The 15,088-nt window shown below is 41.4% G+C and overlaps 1 protein-coding gene across 3 annotated transcripts in view; it reads right to left on the reverse strand.

Moving 5' to 3' along the window:
* Positions 1-15,088, reverse strand: part of EFCAB5 (EF-hand calcium binding domain 5) — a 32,027-nt gene that overhangs the window by 6,708 nt on the left and 10,231 nt on the right. For all 3 annotated transcript variants that reach the window (XM_071448164.1, XM_071448165.1, XM_071448166.1), the window contains 6 exons: positions 11,630-11,785; positions 6,849-6,948; positions 5,518-6,165; positions 4,210-4,421; positions 2,835-2,991; positions 472-761 (listed from right to left, as the gene is read on the reverse strand). In XM_071448164.1, the coding sequence (XP_071304265.1) occupies positions 472-761; positions 2,835-2,991; positions 4,210-4,421; positions 5,518-6,165; positions 6,849-6,948; positions 11,630-11,785 (1,563 nt within the window). The remainder of the gene's footprint in view (positions 1-471; positions 762-2,834; positions 2,992-4,209; positions 4,422-5,517; positions 6,166-6,848; positions 6,949-11,629; positions 11,786-15,088) is intronic.

The raw sequence follows: 15,088 nt of genomic DNA on the forward strand, positions 1-15,088 counted from the left end.
CACAAACACTCAGTATTTTGATTGGCAAGGGAAACTGATTTCCTTTTTCCTGTTGCTAATGGGGAGAAGTAAATAGAAAAATAATCCCTAACTATAATTTGTGCCTAAGAAAAAGTCCTGTGGATTTATTCTCCAATAGGAGATTCCTTTTAGAAAAAAACCCAAACGAGTACCGGAGTTGCCACATTTACAAACCTAGAAAATACTGCAAGAACACTTCAGCTACACTGCGAGAAGTTTGGCTTTGAGGAGTGCTTTAATGGTGAGAAAAACAGCTAAAGTTGCAGCTGTAAATTAAAAATGAAACTATTTCCACTACAAAATAACCATCTTTTCCTAAACTGACTCTGGTGTGTTTCATCCCAGAAGCTCCAAAACTACAACTATGGATTTCCCTGGATCAGCTCTTCCATAAGTGAGACAAAATTATCCCTGAGATCCCTTCAGTACTGGGAGAGCAAGGATGCCTACCTGGTACAGGGCCTTGATCACTGCTTTGTACACTGGTTCCATGTTTGTTCCGCTGGTCTCAGCCGCTTTCTGGATATCTTGCAGCCATTTCCTCCTGGCTGAGCTTTGCAAGCTCTTGATGTGACTTTGTTCCACACTTGTGGTCAGGAAACTCACCAAGTTATCCATAGTTTCATCCTCATTGCCAGTGAACTTGGAAGCAATTAATTCAAGGAAAATCTGGAATGCCTTTGGGGATAGCTTCCCCACTTTACTGAGCTGTGGGTATCGGGAGCAAAGCTCTTCCTTTGCTAGTAGAAAAAAAAAAAAAGAAAATAAGAGGGAAAATTTAGTTGATGAATCAGTTTTGCAAAATAGGAAACAAACAAGACCTAAACAGGCTTCGGGTGGAGTCTGTCCAGCCCTTCCTTCTAGCTTCTTTTAGCTGTCTCCTACATGGAAGTGGGCACGCTAACAGGTAATCTCCAGTTTCCAGACTGGATGCACCCTGTTCTCTAGATGCCTGCTTCCCTCCCATGACAAAGAACCCCGCACAGCGCTGGTTTCTCTGCTGGTGCTGCTTCACTCCGCAGCGGGTCAGTCAGAGCTGTCCCAGCGCGGGCAGGCTGTGCCCAGCCCCGGCTCTGGGCTCACGGGGGTGCTCTTGCACAGCCTGAGCAACGTGCAGGCGCTGCCTGGCTCCGGGAGCCCCGCGTTCAGGCCATCTCTGACTGATGCTCCCATCATTCTTTCTGCATCCTGTTTTCAAATCCTGTTGGACCCGAAGATGTCCCTGCTCATGGCAGGGTGTTGGGCTTGATGATCTTTACAGATGCCTTACAATCCAAACCATTTTATCATCATTATCACAGATTTTAGCTGAAGAAGTAGCAAGTACTTACTTGGCCTCAATTATGGTGGGGTCATGATGCTTAATGCTGTCTTATCCAGCCCATCATCTAAGGAACATTCAGTATTCTAATTTAATTTCTGATTTTCTGACAGAACTAGGATGGAGAATTTTTTTGATCATATAAAATATTTGAATTTTTACCACCACTTTCTCCTCACTTTGAAGAAAGGGATGCAGAAAAAAACAGACATGAATTTGAATGTGCTATGATCACTTCTTTCACTACTGAGCAATAGCATAATGAATTATTTTCCCCTTTATATCTAATGTTACACTTTTCACTTGCAAGGACAATCAAATAATTTTACTCACTTTTTACTCTGTGTTTCCACCCAGGAGAAGTGCAATGTCTGTGAACCGTTCCCCCAAACCTGCTTGTCCCACACCCTTGAGACAGCTAGGTTGAGGCAGCTAGAAATAATTCATGCTGCTGCTAGGTGGTATTGATTTTGCTATTCTCCCTTTCTATTTATTTGTCCTTTAGTTTATGAGCCCTTCATGGAAGGGACTGTGTCCTTCCATATTTCCATGGTATGTTCTGGCATGCTTTGAATGCAAGAGAGCAGTGAGCTGCCAGTTTCTCCTGGCTGGACAGCCTGGAGATTATTAACAGTGACATACTGGTGTGCTCCCCACCCCACCAGCTGCCTTCAGTGAGCTAAAGGATAAAGAGATTTTGGTGGTTGCCAAAGTGAGCCATTTTTAGTGATTTACAGCAGAATAAGTAACATGAAGATGAGCATGGAGATGAAAAAACCAGACCTGTCCACCCAAGCACACAGGTAGAGATGTTCTTAATTGCTAATACAGTGTTTCAGAGCACCTCATGCCCACATGTTAATATGCACAAGGCTGCCAGACAGGTTCAGGTGAATCTGCAGCACTTCTGCTGGACTAAAGTCTTTTCTATCAAGGACTAAATTTGCTAAGTTTATGCAGTGAAATAACCAACAGAGAAGTGATACTCAAAGCTGCTCTGTAATTCATAAGTGCTGTGTGACAGTGTGAATAACTACAGGCTATTTGAGATCTATAAGGAAAGCTGTTCTCTCCTGTGAGGTACATTCCTGCTGGAAGCACAGCAAAATTTATCTATTAAAAATAGCTGGATTACACAGATGGACTGGACTAAAAGTGCAAACATGTCCTCAGGCTTTATGTGTGCTTTTTCACTGCCATATCACATGTATACATTGCATGTTACAGCTGAAATAATTTTTCAACTCACTACAGTGTCATTAAACCATTGGGCTACTTCTCTGCCTGGGAATCTTGCACAGGAGGAGGGGATGGAGCAATGCATTAACAAATAGGTCTGGGTAACTGTTCCTTCCCATTTTACACCTCATAGTGTGTATGCTTGTGACTGCTTGCAAAACCAAACTGGTGCTTGCAACAGCCTCATTAGCCCTGTCACCAAATGGTTGAAGGCCTCCTGTGTTGTTCTCACAGAGCAGAGATTTTTCCTTACCCTTCATCAAGGCCTCTTTTCCCTTGTGTCCCTTGAATGTGCTCAGAACAGCAATCACCTCTTCCAGGTCCAGGGACCCACATGCTTTGCTGTCCCACTTTTCAAACAGTGCCTCCAAAAGATGTTTCCTTTGGGCCACGTGAGACATGCGGTGAACCTGCAGCAGAGGAACAGCTGGTGTTTGGTAACTCCTGGACACTGATGCTGGACACTACACAAATGGGGACACTACACAAGTGTAAAAATTCCAAATTCTGCAGTGGTTGTGCCAATCACATAATTCCTATGGGCCAGGCCAAATCTGTACATACACGGCTCAGAGCTAGAGATGAATCATTAAACCTGGGAGATAACTTAGAAACACTAAACACAGGTGACAGTTCAGTTTACCAGGTAGGATCAGCACTGCAGAGAGTTATTTCACAGTGAACAAATTAAGGCTGTGCTGGATTTAAGGTGATGTCAGCTCAGGTAAGTGCAAGTTTCCCAGAACACAAATGTCTCCCCAGCAAGAGCTAACCACAGCCTTGTAGTGACAACAGAGATGTGACAGTTCATATTTCTGTACACTGTTATGTTGCTGGTGCTGCCCTGAAGTGTGTGGGCTCCAAGCAAACACATGTTACCATTTGTCCTCTAAACCCAGCATAGAGGGATAACTGGCTGGAGTGGAATTCACTCAAAGGCCAAAATCCTGGCAGTGTGTGCTGTGTTCAGTGAGGACTACGGAGCCGTCAGAGCCAATATCTCATTCAAATTAGGTCAGCAGCACAGAGGGAAACCAGAAGGAGGTCTGAGGAAAACACAGCTAGAGAAATGCACCACAAAACAGACCTGAAGTGATATGAGGCACACTGATGCTGGGCATGAGGAAGGAGAATATTTTTTTTACAACACATGGCAAGAGTACCTTGTAACTTAAAACCAAATAAGCCTGTGCCCGTTCACATCCAGCCATGCATATAACAAACCCAAACACACTTGTTTTAAAATCCTCCCCAAACATCCACAACCTTCTATGTACATGCCAGTGCAGTAGGTCAGAGATCAGGTTCTTGGCCATTATAAAGGTGAATAAGCAGAATGGAATGTTTTGGGCTCTTTCACAATTAACTATCAACTGAGTCCGGCTCTAGGACAGACAGACAACCTCTAACAGGATGAGTCTGTCATCACTTCCAGAGCTGAGGGCTAGGGAGGGAGCATCTAGAATGAAAACAAAGGGGTAAAAGGTCTCCTGAAGGAACAGGGGATGCAAGGCTGCAAGTGGAGAGCTCTGCCAGCATCAGATTAACAGCTGACTTTGCAAAGTGTTTGTGGGCATTTGCTTGGTTTTTGTTTGGACATGAGATCAGCAAAACTTATCAATATTTACTCTTTCTCGTTGTTTAATTTTTTCCTCTTCTGTCTGTTTGTATTCTCTTTTGATAAATGCAGTAAGCCTCTTCACAGTAGGCAGAGAAATGTCTTCACCAACAAAATTGTCCATGAGCTGTACAAACTGTGGCGGGGTGAGGCAGCTTGCAGCAAAGCTCTTCATAAAAGAATCCTGATGGTTCTGAATCTCTGCCACACTGGAACCTGAGTCTGAAAGGCAGAAAGCACCGTGTGTCACAGGAAGCCAAATGCTGCCCTAAAGCCAACCACGTGGCAGCTATCAACACAGCCCTCAATCCTGCACTTCCTATCCAGGGAAATTACAGCTGAATACAGACTGACTCCATGCTGAGTAAAGGCCTTAATCTGCTTATAGTGCTCTAATAGCAGCTCTGCAGATCCAGTCTGGCATGGATGCCATCCTAGAGCCAGGTCAAACCCTGACTGCAGGTGAGCTGGAATTGCTGTTACTCAGCAGGGGGCTGTCTGAGACAAAGACCTCGTTGAGAGATTGCTGTCCCAGACAGACAGGATGCACATCCAAGGACTGACTGAAGGACAGGGTAATGCTGTGCACTGGGAGTTACTACAGAAAGCTGTAGGTCCCAGGGGGCTGTACCATCAGCTTTACATGATGAACCTGTCACTGGATTGTTCAGACAATGCAGGCCTGGTTCTTGCAGTGTTCTGAACCGTGAGACACAAGAGTGTTCCCAGAGTGCTAGCAAGGAGGTTGGCCCTTCTAGGATGTTTAAGAAAATACCTCTTTGAAACACAGTTGTCTGATCACAGCCTTCCTAGAACAAAGGCCTTTGTAGACAATGAAGTAGGATCATCCTTTGGAAACACAGTGAGAGATTCAAATAAAAGGTTCCTGCTAGATGATCTCATAGCTCATCTCCCTATAGGCAGTCACAGTCTAAAAGTTATTTAAGTAATTTCTAGATTTAATGTGCTCAGGTTCCTGTCTTGCTATGGTAATATTACAGAGTCAAACAGAACATAAAGTTTCTCCTTATTATAAAAATACTGCTGCTTCACAGACTCTGTGAATTAAAGTGTCTGCTCAGGGCCTTGAATACAGATCACCAGCAAAGTGACTCACCTGCCTCCTGTGAGAGGAATAAGCTCTGAAACCTTGGCAGAAAACACCATGCTGAGAAGCTATAGCAAAGCTTATGGTCTTCTCGACTCAGAAATCACTCACATGGTTTTGAAATGGATTTAAAACACCCTGTAGTTAAACCAATCTAAACATATACATAGAATATGATTAAAGTCTGTCAGAAAAAAGAAAATACTTTACCCTGGTCATGCAGTCTTATCTCTGAGCTTGTCTGTTGGTCAGACTGGCTCTCGTTGCTTGCAGAGGTTTCTTTCCCAGCCTGTTGGGAGTCAGTGGCGTCCGTGTCTGTCACAGCTCCCTCTCCTGAGGCTGTGCTTGTACCTTCAGGTGATATCCCTGTAACTCCACTGTCCTCTTGACTAACTTGCCCTTCTGATCCAGCTTCTCTGTCTGAGGTATAATCTTCTGGTTTTGTTTCTGTCTCAGGCTCACTGCCCAGGATGGATTCCTCCGGTTTTCCAGATCCAGGTTCTCCATCCAAATCAGCAGCTTCAAGGCCAGTGCTTTCCATTGCTGACATGGCATCCTCACCTTCCTTGCTCACTTCAGAAGCACTTGGCTCTGCTGCTTCATTTTCCTCCTTGGAAACTCCTCCAGTCTCAGTTTCACTCATGTGCATTTCTTCAACAACTTCTTCTGTAACACTGGTGCTCATTCTGTCAGTCTCTTGCCTATCATCATCTATAGATTCATATCCTAAAATCTCTGCCTCAGAAATTTCTGTTTCAGACAAGAACAAACTTTCACTGACTTCCTCACAAACTTCCTGGTCACCAAGGCTTCCCCAGAAATCCATAAGATTAATATCTTGCAGCTCAATTATTGGCCCTAAAACAGAAAAAATATGTGTAAGGTGATAGTGTCTACTGGTTTTATCTTCTCTAGCATTGCATAAGAAAATTTAAAGAAAAAATGTAATGCCAAGTAAATACAAACTGCCAGAAAGTATCTTCTGCAAAGACACATCTCAGGAACACAAAACTTCAGAATAATGTCTTTGCCTGCAGAGATCTACTCTTCTGGCTAAGTATTACACCACTTTTCCTTTGAAATAAATATTTAATCATTCTCTACACTTAGAAGGAGGGATGTAATTCACCTTGCATTTGATCTCAGCAATTAATTAATGTCCAATATCTTTAAAATATTTTACTTTCATGCAGATGATTCCCTCCATTTTTTCTTTTTCTTTCTGGAGGTATTTTAGTGCAAACACAAAATTAACTTCTAATAATCATTTCAGAAAGAGTCTTTCTTTAATTCTATTTCCCAAAAAGTACTTCAGAATTTTGTAGCAAGGAAAACTTTTGGATGCTGAAGCATTTCTGAACATTGCATCGCAGTTTGCCAAATGTGCTTGCAAATTCAGGTGTATAGGTCATAGCAGTCATTTGGGTCCCTTTTTTGGGCTCTGTTTATTTCTGGTAACACTTATAAAACATATCTGAACCATCCAGCCTTGTGTGGACTCCCAATGTTTTAACCACAACTGAAACATCCCACGTGCTCACATTCTCTGGGGTTCCACAGTTCCCACTTATGACTCGCGGACCTTCTGTCATAGAAGTGTCTCAGCAGGGCCAGTATTTTTTGTCTATCCAAGACACCAACCTAGATAAAAAGATTACAATTATTGGGTTTCTCCGGTGGTTCTTTGACTTACATCAACATTTGCAGCACTACAAAGGCACCATCAGCCAAGAATTACCTGTGGCTGATAATTATCCATTACCAGAACATCACTACAAATTCCAAAGAAGTTAATTTATTTCATAGAGGCAAAAATTTCTTCTGGGCTGAGCTGGAACTCTCCACACATATTACTTTGCAGGCTCTTCCTTTTCCGTGTCCTTGACAAATTACAGTGAGATAATTGTAACTGTTCTGCCAAAGGAGTTCTGCGTGTCGAGATCAAAGCTTCAACACTTCATCCTCTCAGGACAGATATTGATTGCCTGACAGTACCATGGAAGAATTTCCATCTATTATGGGCTGTGCTGTGTTACCTTAGTGACTGCACATTGTAGTTTGGTTTTGTGCCCCTTCATCTCCTTTGAAGTGTGATGTATTGGCCTGGAAACATAATTAGTCCAAAAATCTGAGCTATTATGACAACCTCCCTAATTTCCTTTAAAAATTCATAGACATTTGACCACAGAGGTGAGAGAGGTATCAGCAGTTCCAGTGTAGAGGAAGGTGCAGAGTTTATTAAATCTTTGTTGCTCAGGGTGAGTGTACACAGACGATAAACCCAGGAAAAGGCAATGGAATGGGTCATTTCCAATCAGGAAATTGTGGGGTTTAAAAAGTAAAGCAAACTAAACGATTGCAAGTTTTCCATTTTATGATGTATTCCCATTGTCATTATTTAAATCCTGCCACCTTTGTAATCTCCTTCCCATTAGTGAAATAAAGTAGTTAATTAGGAAACAGATTTACTTAAGTTCATTATTTGTAGTGAATAGCTTTCCATCTGAATTATTGATTTCCTTTTCACATTTTGTTCTTAGATTAAAAACTGCAAAATGTAAATTTCACCAGGCTTTTAATTCCTTGTGAACTTTGCCTGCCCTTAGACTAAAGAAATAAAGGAAGAACTTTGCTGTTCTTTTCTGGAAATTAGCTTAAGATGACTGCATTGTTTATAACCTGAAACTGTAATTCTTGGCAGCAATAGTTAAAAACAGAGGATATGGAAACAACCCAGAGACCCAACACATCTCACCCACTGATGAAGTTAACGCTGGAACTAAGTGAACACATCACATTTGCTGGTACAGCAGCACCCTCCTCTACAAGGAAGGGGTTTTGCCAGTTCTGCAGAAAGGACCAGAAGTGAAATGTAAGAAGCCATCTGGTACAATTTTAGTGCTTCAGTATCTGGTAATTTAATTCTTGCTGGTAAAAAAAAATGCTGGAAGTCAGGATTGAATTTCAGCTATGGGTAGGTTTGGAACAACAAATGTCCTCACAAAATTCTGTCCCTAAACTTACAAGATGTAGGTCCTGATTCCCAGTATCTTGATATTAACATACAGATACCTTGCACACCCCTGTGCAAACATTTCTTCTTGTTATTTGTCTTTCAGTTGAATAGATCAGATCATGCTCTGATCCATTTAGGAGATGCACAAACACACAATGTTTTAAAGGTGTTCCCAGATCACTGTGGAATATTTGGATCCTCCATTCAGTATTTCCATTACACACACTTAATTTTCCATTCAAATTTCCTCAGCTGTTACTCGTCATAATCATCTGCTGGCTGCCCTGAACTTTGCAGCACTAAAGCATAATTTTACTTCATTACAATGGGAATAGATGAGTGAAGTATTATTAAAAAGAAGGATGTTGTTTTGGGATTCAGTTACCTTTTTCTCATATTAAAATAATATTATTGGAGGATTAGGTAACTCAAATTCTTGAAGAGTTTTTTGTTCTTTGGATTCAAAAATTTTATTTTTATATAAAAACAGGTAATATATATAAATAGATAAAATAGCTGAAATTGCCAAATATTAATAGGGATTTATTTAATTATTTAAACATTTCCAATTTACACAGATTTGCCATTTTAGGAGGGGTTCCTGTTATTTCAGGACACTTTTCCTTATGACTTACCCTGGGAGGAAAATGTCACAGTACAGCCACCTATAGAAGAGAGAAGCACTACAACAAGAAACCATTTCCAACTCCTCTCCCCAGCTGTGCTATTTTTCCCAGTTCCTAAATTTAGTAGAAAAGGTGACTTTTCTTTGCACTTGGTGTGTGACTAAGGAGGCTGATGACAGATTCCTGCCCACCTGCCCTTCGTGCTGCACCTTGTGAGCAGGGCAGGTACAGCCTCTCCTCTCCACAACAGAAATCCATCTGTGTTTGTACAGCTGCCCAAAACTCGGGGCAGCTTTAGTGCCCAGGGAATTGAAACACGTTGACCTAATTTTTTTGTCACCTAGATATTGGCAGGTGATGATTCTCAGCTGTTTTCAGCAATGTTCTGTGACCTGTGAGTAATTCCTTTGGCAACACAGACTAAACCAGACTTGCCATTTAATCAGGGATAGGTCAGTGTTTAACCACTTGATTGTTTTTCTGGAAATGTGATGTGTGTATCCTGAACCCTACAATGAGCTGGTTAGTGAGCAAGAGGGTAGAACAGACACTTAGAAAAGGGCATGAGAAAGCAGACTTTGTTGTTGCTGTATGGCAAGAAAGATAATCAGGGGTGTCTCAAACTCCATTGGCTTGAAAACTAATCTCTGACTAAATTAAATTTAATTTTAAAATCCCTTGTTTAAAACATCCCTGGAAATTAATGAAGAGTTATAAAATAAACTGATACAAGTGAGCACAGGGACAATAAGTTAAAAATTCACTGAGCCATTGCTTTTTGGGGTATTATAGCAGTGATCCAACTGTGTTCTGGGATTGTCTTGGCAAGTTTCTGCTGCAGTGGATAGTCCAGGCTGTCCTTCTGAGCTGCCATCCTTCTGGATGCATGCATTTGAAATCATAATAATGATCATGTGGATACCTTCTAATTTGACTGTAATTTAAACACTGCTTTCTCAGCTCCCTGGCCCTAATTGCAGCTCATTGAGGCAGCCAGCCACACTCACCATGCAGACTGGAATAACTGCCTGCTACCAAACAAATGGAAATTAGGAACTGAAACAACTGCTTTGCTGTGCTGTGTAGAATGGGCTCTACAGGTAATGGATCACATTCAAGTGCTAGAAGTCCTTGGGTTACTTTGCATTTTATCTCCCCTGTGGGTACAGTAGAACTTTACAAAAGAAACAAGGCCAAGTTTAAAAGAGCTGCGTGGCCCACACGACACTTTAGTGAACTCAATTTGCAGGGCAGGGCTACCTCGGAGCCTGGAAACCACAACTCTGTGCTCTGATCAGGTTTTTTTCGGCAGCAGTGGCGTCATTGCTGATAGCTGCTCACTCCTGTTGTGTTAGTATTTTTGGCTCTTTGCCTCTGAGATTCCACTGGGATTAGCAGCATAGAGATGGTGATTACTGCCCACAGAAATAATAGGAAGAAAGTCACTTTAAAACACGAAAGGAAAGAAGGGATCCTTTGGAAATCCCTGGCAAAGACAGACTCAGGTTTCTGTATCCTTGTAGCCAGGAGGATCCATCACAGCCCTTCTTGACAGAGCCTTAGGAAAGTCAAATGTCTCCTAGCTGGGAAGCAGACACATTTCTTCCCTCATCCTGAAACAGCAGCTTGCCTGCTATTCTCTACAACACACTATTGGTGTTGAAATGAGCCCTGTAATTCCTTTCTCTTGGCAGTAATGACATTATTAGCATGACATTGTACAGCACAGTTCACTCTGGGTAGGCTCTGCAAGCATAGCTGGAGGAGTGCTGGGTGGAATATAAAATTTATGTAGGGGAGAAAACCAAGGTTAGGGCAACTGCTTGCCCTGTAGCAGCCAGCAACTGCCAAACTGAGGGTTCTCATAACAAGTACCACACTTTTTGGATGAAGCCCAAGTTTTTAGCAATAGTTTATGTCATTGATTCTTCAGTTCTTACTATTTACTGGTTTTCTAATGAGTCTAGCACTTTTTTTGTTTGCTTTTTAATGGAGATGCAGGTGTACTGAGAGGATGATAGATAGAGTTTAAAGCTGCTGAAAACCAAATTATGGCTTTTGAGTTTCATTTCCAACTCTGTAACTGACTTACTGTATTTTAATTTCCTGTCCATAAACTGTGGCTGAAGTTCACAGTACTGTTCTCAGAGAGGCTGTAAAGGTGGATTATTTTGCATTTTAAATTTTAACTATGAGATTTATTGATAGAAGCCCTTCAGATCTATAAAGTAATGCAACATAATTAATGCAATATATGTAATTATTGAATTAATGTGCACATTTGTTAAAGTCAATCTACATCAGATTAGCTTTGCTCAAATGTGGCTGAATAGATAAATTAGCACTCAAATATTCTGAACGTGCTGTGGAAGCAGGTAACGTTTTAGAATTAGAGGCCATGGTTAATTTCTTCTCCAGAATCACCAAACTTCAGTCCCAAGTCATCAATTTAGGTAATTCAGTTTCTAATTAGCCATCAGTTAATAGGCTGTTGGATGTTTCTGTGTCTAAGAACTATGATTTTAACAACAGTGCAGCAGCTATTGCTCTCTAAAATACTGCTGAGTAAGCACAAAGAGAGGATCTAGAGTTGAGGAAAAGAAAAAGCAAGCAGTGACCCAGAGAAATACCAAACTGGGAGCATGCCCACATTGAAATTAGGCTGAGCTGCTTTGCCTACCTTTCCACGATCACAAACTTGGAAGAGGTCAATAAAAATTTGCCTCCGTGTGTCATTCTTTGTTGCTTCTTGGAAGTCCTCAGCACACTTATGGAGATATTCCACGATTTCTTGGAACTTGTCACTTGAAACATGTTCAGCATAGGAAAGGATAAGCTATAGAGAGAAAGCAGCACTGGACATGGTTATCTTTCTTCAAGCATTTTCACCTTTCGTTGAACTCCTAAAAATCTATTACGTGCAATCAAATATTTAGGAATTTGTAATTTAATCTGCCAACACAACACAGACTTGGTGCCTACTTCATTCTCCCCTTCAGGAGAAACAATAATCTCCAAACAAGCCTGGCACACTGCAGAAATCTGTATCCTGAACAGTTCCTTTCCTGGTCCAGAGGTCACTTATCAAGGTCAAGCAGAGATGCTGGATCAGATCCCTCCTATGAAAAGTTGTGGCTTAAGCTCCATTTTCTTGTAGAGGATTTAAGTTCTCCATGGTTTTCTGCAGAATTAGTATTCTTGACTTCACCCCAAAGGAGACATTTTGAGCCATTACATTCTGCAGGGGTGACAGTCACTCAACTCTCAAATGCCACAAAAGGAGCATTGCCTACAATTTCAGTGTTTAGAGAAGCAGTTGGATACAATAAAAAAATGGAAGATCCTTTTGGAAATGAGCCTGCTGTCACCCAAGTCCTCTGACACTGGGAATACTCCTGACTTGAGACTGATTTTACGTTCCAGCCTTGGAGACACCTTAACACTTTGGATTTATAGCCATGTGGCTTTTATGAGCAAAAGCAATGTGGTTCTAAAAATGTGGTGTGCATGACATAAATAATAATGGCCATCAGAACAAACCACAATCCCAGAGCCTGGGCTGAATTATTACAGTAGGTTTCTTGAGCCAGCCACACTAACAGGGAGCTCATACAGTTAAAAGGAGGAATTTCCAAAGCACAGAATGTTTCCCATTATCCCATTTTGAGAGTATGGATACCTGACATAAGTGCTAAAATATCTTGGGCTTGTTGAAATGCCACACAGGCAATAACCAGCTGAAATATTAATATATGTTATTATTATTCATGTCTATATTGTGTTATTTCCAAATATATGGGACAAGTGGAGAAGAGAGGAAGAATAGAAAAAAAGCAATGGCCTGAGGGGTGGCTGGCAGGAAAGAAGAGCTCCCAATGCAATGTGGGTTTTTTCTTCATTTCAGCATAAAAAAGGATGTAGTTTGGAGAGAAGGTGGCACATCTGGGGCTATGAGTATCCAACCAGCTTCTTGGGGTTATTAGAACCCAGAGCCCTGTGACAGAGGAACCTTAAAGGTGAGGCTGTTGGGGTCAGGCAGGTTGGACAAGCAGTTTGTTATTCTGAATGTCACCTTGATGACACATCCAAAGGCTCCTGCACTAATACTGTGTCTAACAGCTTCACAGGACACTGTTTACAAGCACCATGTGGGCAGGAGGCACCACCACAGGCTTAAGCCTTTCTGAGCTGATGTGTAAATTACTGTACACATAATTAACATACATTAATTTGTTATTAACTGAGAGATTTTTGACACCTCTCCAAAGAAAGCTGGCACGCCTCCTTCTTGCTACCCAGAGTCCTTGGTATAGTTTGTGACCACATTATCATCAAAAACAATGGATCTGTTCTTGTTCCTACTGATCTCACTAGAAATGGAGAAAGCCTCATACAATCGTGGAAAATAATCTCACCTTTAAAGCCTGATTCTGACCCTGCAAAGACAATGTGAGCATTTCCCTTGGTGTCAATAGCTTTGTGCCAGACTGCTGGGGGTTCTGTGTGTTAGAGCACAAAGCTTGTGAAATAAACTATTAAGGGCTGGTCCCTGGGATTTAAATGCTTTTCATATAAAAGACCCCACGAGGTTGTCACAAAGGATGTAAGAATACAACAGCCACTGTTCTGCATTTCTGAAAAAAAACCAAAACCAAACCTGAAAAACAATGATGTGTGAGGTCTCTCTACTGAGTTTCTAACAGCCTTTAAGTAACCCAAAGCTGCACTAAATTCAAGGAAGAAAAAAAAAAAGTGCCTTTTAATTTTAAGGTCCATTAAAAGCAATGCTTTCCACATGGGAAAGGGCCCTGACCAGCGTGGAGGAAGATCATCTCTTTCTGGGTTTGGTGGATGATGGAAAGGGGTGAACAAAGGTAAATTGTAGCTGAGGATTAGAAGCAGCCCTGTCCTGATGATGGAATAGTTCCCAAGAGAAGTGATGAAAGCCTCATCAATTGATTCAATTAAAACCAGACTGGAAAAAGAATCAGAGAATATGTTCTGAGAGAACATTCCTGGCAAATCACACAGCCTGACAATCCATGTCTTTCGTGCTTCTGATCTCTGTTGTCATATCTTTAATTGAGTTAAAATAAAGAGTACACAATGTACATTTTAAACAGTTTTCTAATGCTAATGGAGCATGAATTCATTCAGTGATTATATATATGTACCATAGGGGTTATGGACTGATGCTTCATTGCAGTGACAAAAGCAATTCTCTGGGCTCTCATTATCCACAATAGTCTTCTTAATTAGATGCAATAATTCTGAGGTTAAATTCAAAAATATCTCATTTCATGCTTAAAAAAACCTTCAACAAGTTACCATAAAAATGCATCTCTGTGCAAAATACCAAACATGTGAGTCTCCTGAGAGGGAAGAAAGCACAAAAAATCACACATGGTTGCTTGGAATTAGTCTCTGCACAGCTGCTTTATACTCTGGTTTTAATTATTACAACAGTACCCACTAGCACTGCTGCAATGAGGGTCTGCCATTATTCCTATTCTAAACACCCCTTTTTACAGGTTTAATTTCCCAGCCATAAAATCCAGCTCTGTTTCAGGTAAAAATTGTTGGCAAAGCCTTGGCCTGGACAGCTTTCAATAAATAGAGTTTGAAACAATTTGGTTGTTTTCAGCTTGAGGAACAGCAGAGTAATGGGGTGAAACTTCCAACTGCATTTATGATTTTGATGAGTTGAAACCACACTTCTGATGTTTCCCAATGACAGCTTTTGAGTTTAAAACTACTTGGTTATGTTTCATGAATATTTATGAGACTTGTTGCAGTTTGTTTATGGCTCAGACAAGTGATAGTTCAGGACAAGGCTTCTCATCCCAGGTCTTCATGGCTTGGTTCATCCTGGTTAATGAAACTTAATCAGAAATAACAATACTGTGAGGATGTTACTAATTATCCCAGGCTAATGGTTGTAGTGGGACACCAAACCCCCTGTGAGTCTGAATTCCCAAGTGATTCAGGGCTTTGACATTTTAGAAAGGGATGAGGAGGGGTGTCCTAAAAACCACTGCTCCAGGAGTCCCTTCCCAACAAGCAGCAAGGCTGCAGCTCTGAGGAAAGCAGAACAGTTCCCTCCAGCTGGCCAGAGTGGAAGTGTGGTGAGAGGATGGAG

The sequence above is a fragment of the Agelaius tricolor genome, unplaced genomic scaffold, assembly GCF_023055355.1.
Source record: "Agelaius tricolor isolate 1412-34295 unplaced genomic scaffold, bAgeTri1.0.p SCAF_25, whole genome shotgun sequence".
Taxonomy (NCBI): Eukaryota; Metazoa; Chordata; class Aves; order Passeriformes; family Icteridae; genus Agelaius; species Agelaius tricolor.